The sequence below is a fragment of the Octopus bimaculoides genome, chromosome 25 (genome assembly GCF_001194135.2).
Source record: "Octopus bimaculoides isolate UCB-OBI-ISO-001 chromosome 25, ASM119413v2, whole genome shotgun sequence".
NCBI lineage: Eukaryota > Metazoa > Mollusca > Cephalopoda > Octopoda > Octopodidae > Octopus > Octopus bimaculoides.
In genome coordinates, this window is record NC_069005.1 from 5191183 (window position 1) to 5192371 (window position 1189).

Below are 1189 nucleotides of genomic sequence, written 5' to 3' on the forward strand. Positions count from 1 at the left end.
ATATATATATATATATATATATATACAAACATGCGTACGTATGTATATTTATGTGTACGTGTGTGGGGATGTGCACGCGTGTGTGCGTGAGTGCGTGCATGTGTGTGAGAGTGTGTGCGTTTGTGTGTGCATGTGCATATGCGTGCATGTGTGTGTTTGTGTATGTGCGTGTGTGCGTGTGCATGCATGTGTGTGTCTGTGTGTCTGTGTCTGTCTCTGTGTGCGTATGTGTGTGTATGAGCATGCGCGTGTCTTTGTTCTTATCTTCCATCACCCCCGCTTGACAACCGGTGTCGGGTTGTCTATGTCCCTCGTAATTTATTGAATCGGTAAAATGTAACCGGTAGACGGAATATGCGGTTTGCGGGGCCGAATGTATTGAGGCTAAACTCTACAAAACGAGTGCCTCCAGCATGGCCGTAGTCCAATGACTAAAACAAGTAAAAAATAATAAAACAATGAAAAAGAATCATTTGAAGAACTTACTTGAACCACATCATGGCTTTCTCTGGGTGTTTCTCGGTGCCAATACCTAGAGAGGACAGCAGAAGTAACATGCTGTAGCATGGCCGTAAAGTGATTAGATGGCATGAGAAAGGCCATTCACTCACATACATTCGCACTCAAATACACACACATACACACATACATACAGCGAGACAAACAGAGACAGAGAGAATGGGAAGCCGAATAAGAAACAGGGAAGGAGAGACAACAGAATGAGAGAAAAAGGCTGAACTAACCGTTTAGATAGCGTTGTCCAACAAGGTGCTGAGCTTCTGAATAACCGAGGTGGGCGTAGGCATTCAACGTGTGGAAGTGTACGTTGTCAAAGAACATGTAGCAATAGAGTGAAAACGACACGGCACCGACAAACAGAATAACCTGCAACATGTAGTAAAGATAAATAATATATTGTGTAAACACACACACACGCATGTAAATATATATATATATATATAATACAAAGAATATATATACATGTATACACACATATATGTACATACTTACATCTACATGTGTATATACATGCATATCAGGGTACAGGACGTTAGAACAATAAACTACAGACAACGGAACGAACACATAGGAAAACGGAAAGCCACTTCGCACACGTCCTTTTTTGCAAGTAAGTCTACTATATATATATATATATATATATATATATATACTCCATCTTCTATACATG

The 1189-nt window shown here is 40.3% G+C and overlaps 1 protein-coding gene across 1 annotated transcript in view; it reads right to left on the bottom strand.

Annotated features, from left to right (window-relative positions):
• LOC106873827 (uncharacterized) overlaps positions 1 to 1189 on the bottom strand; it is a 10033-nt gene that overhangs the window by 2326 nt on the left and 6518 nt on the right. The window contains exons 2-3 of the mRNA XM_014921336.2: positions 744 to 885; positions 487 to 532 (exon numbers count right to left, since the gene is read on the bottom strand). Coding sequence (XP_014776822.1) covers positions 487 to 532; positions 744 to 885 — 188 coding nt within the window. The remainder of the gene's footprint in view (positions 1 to 486; positions 533 to 743; positions 886 to 1189) is intronic.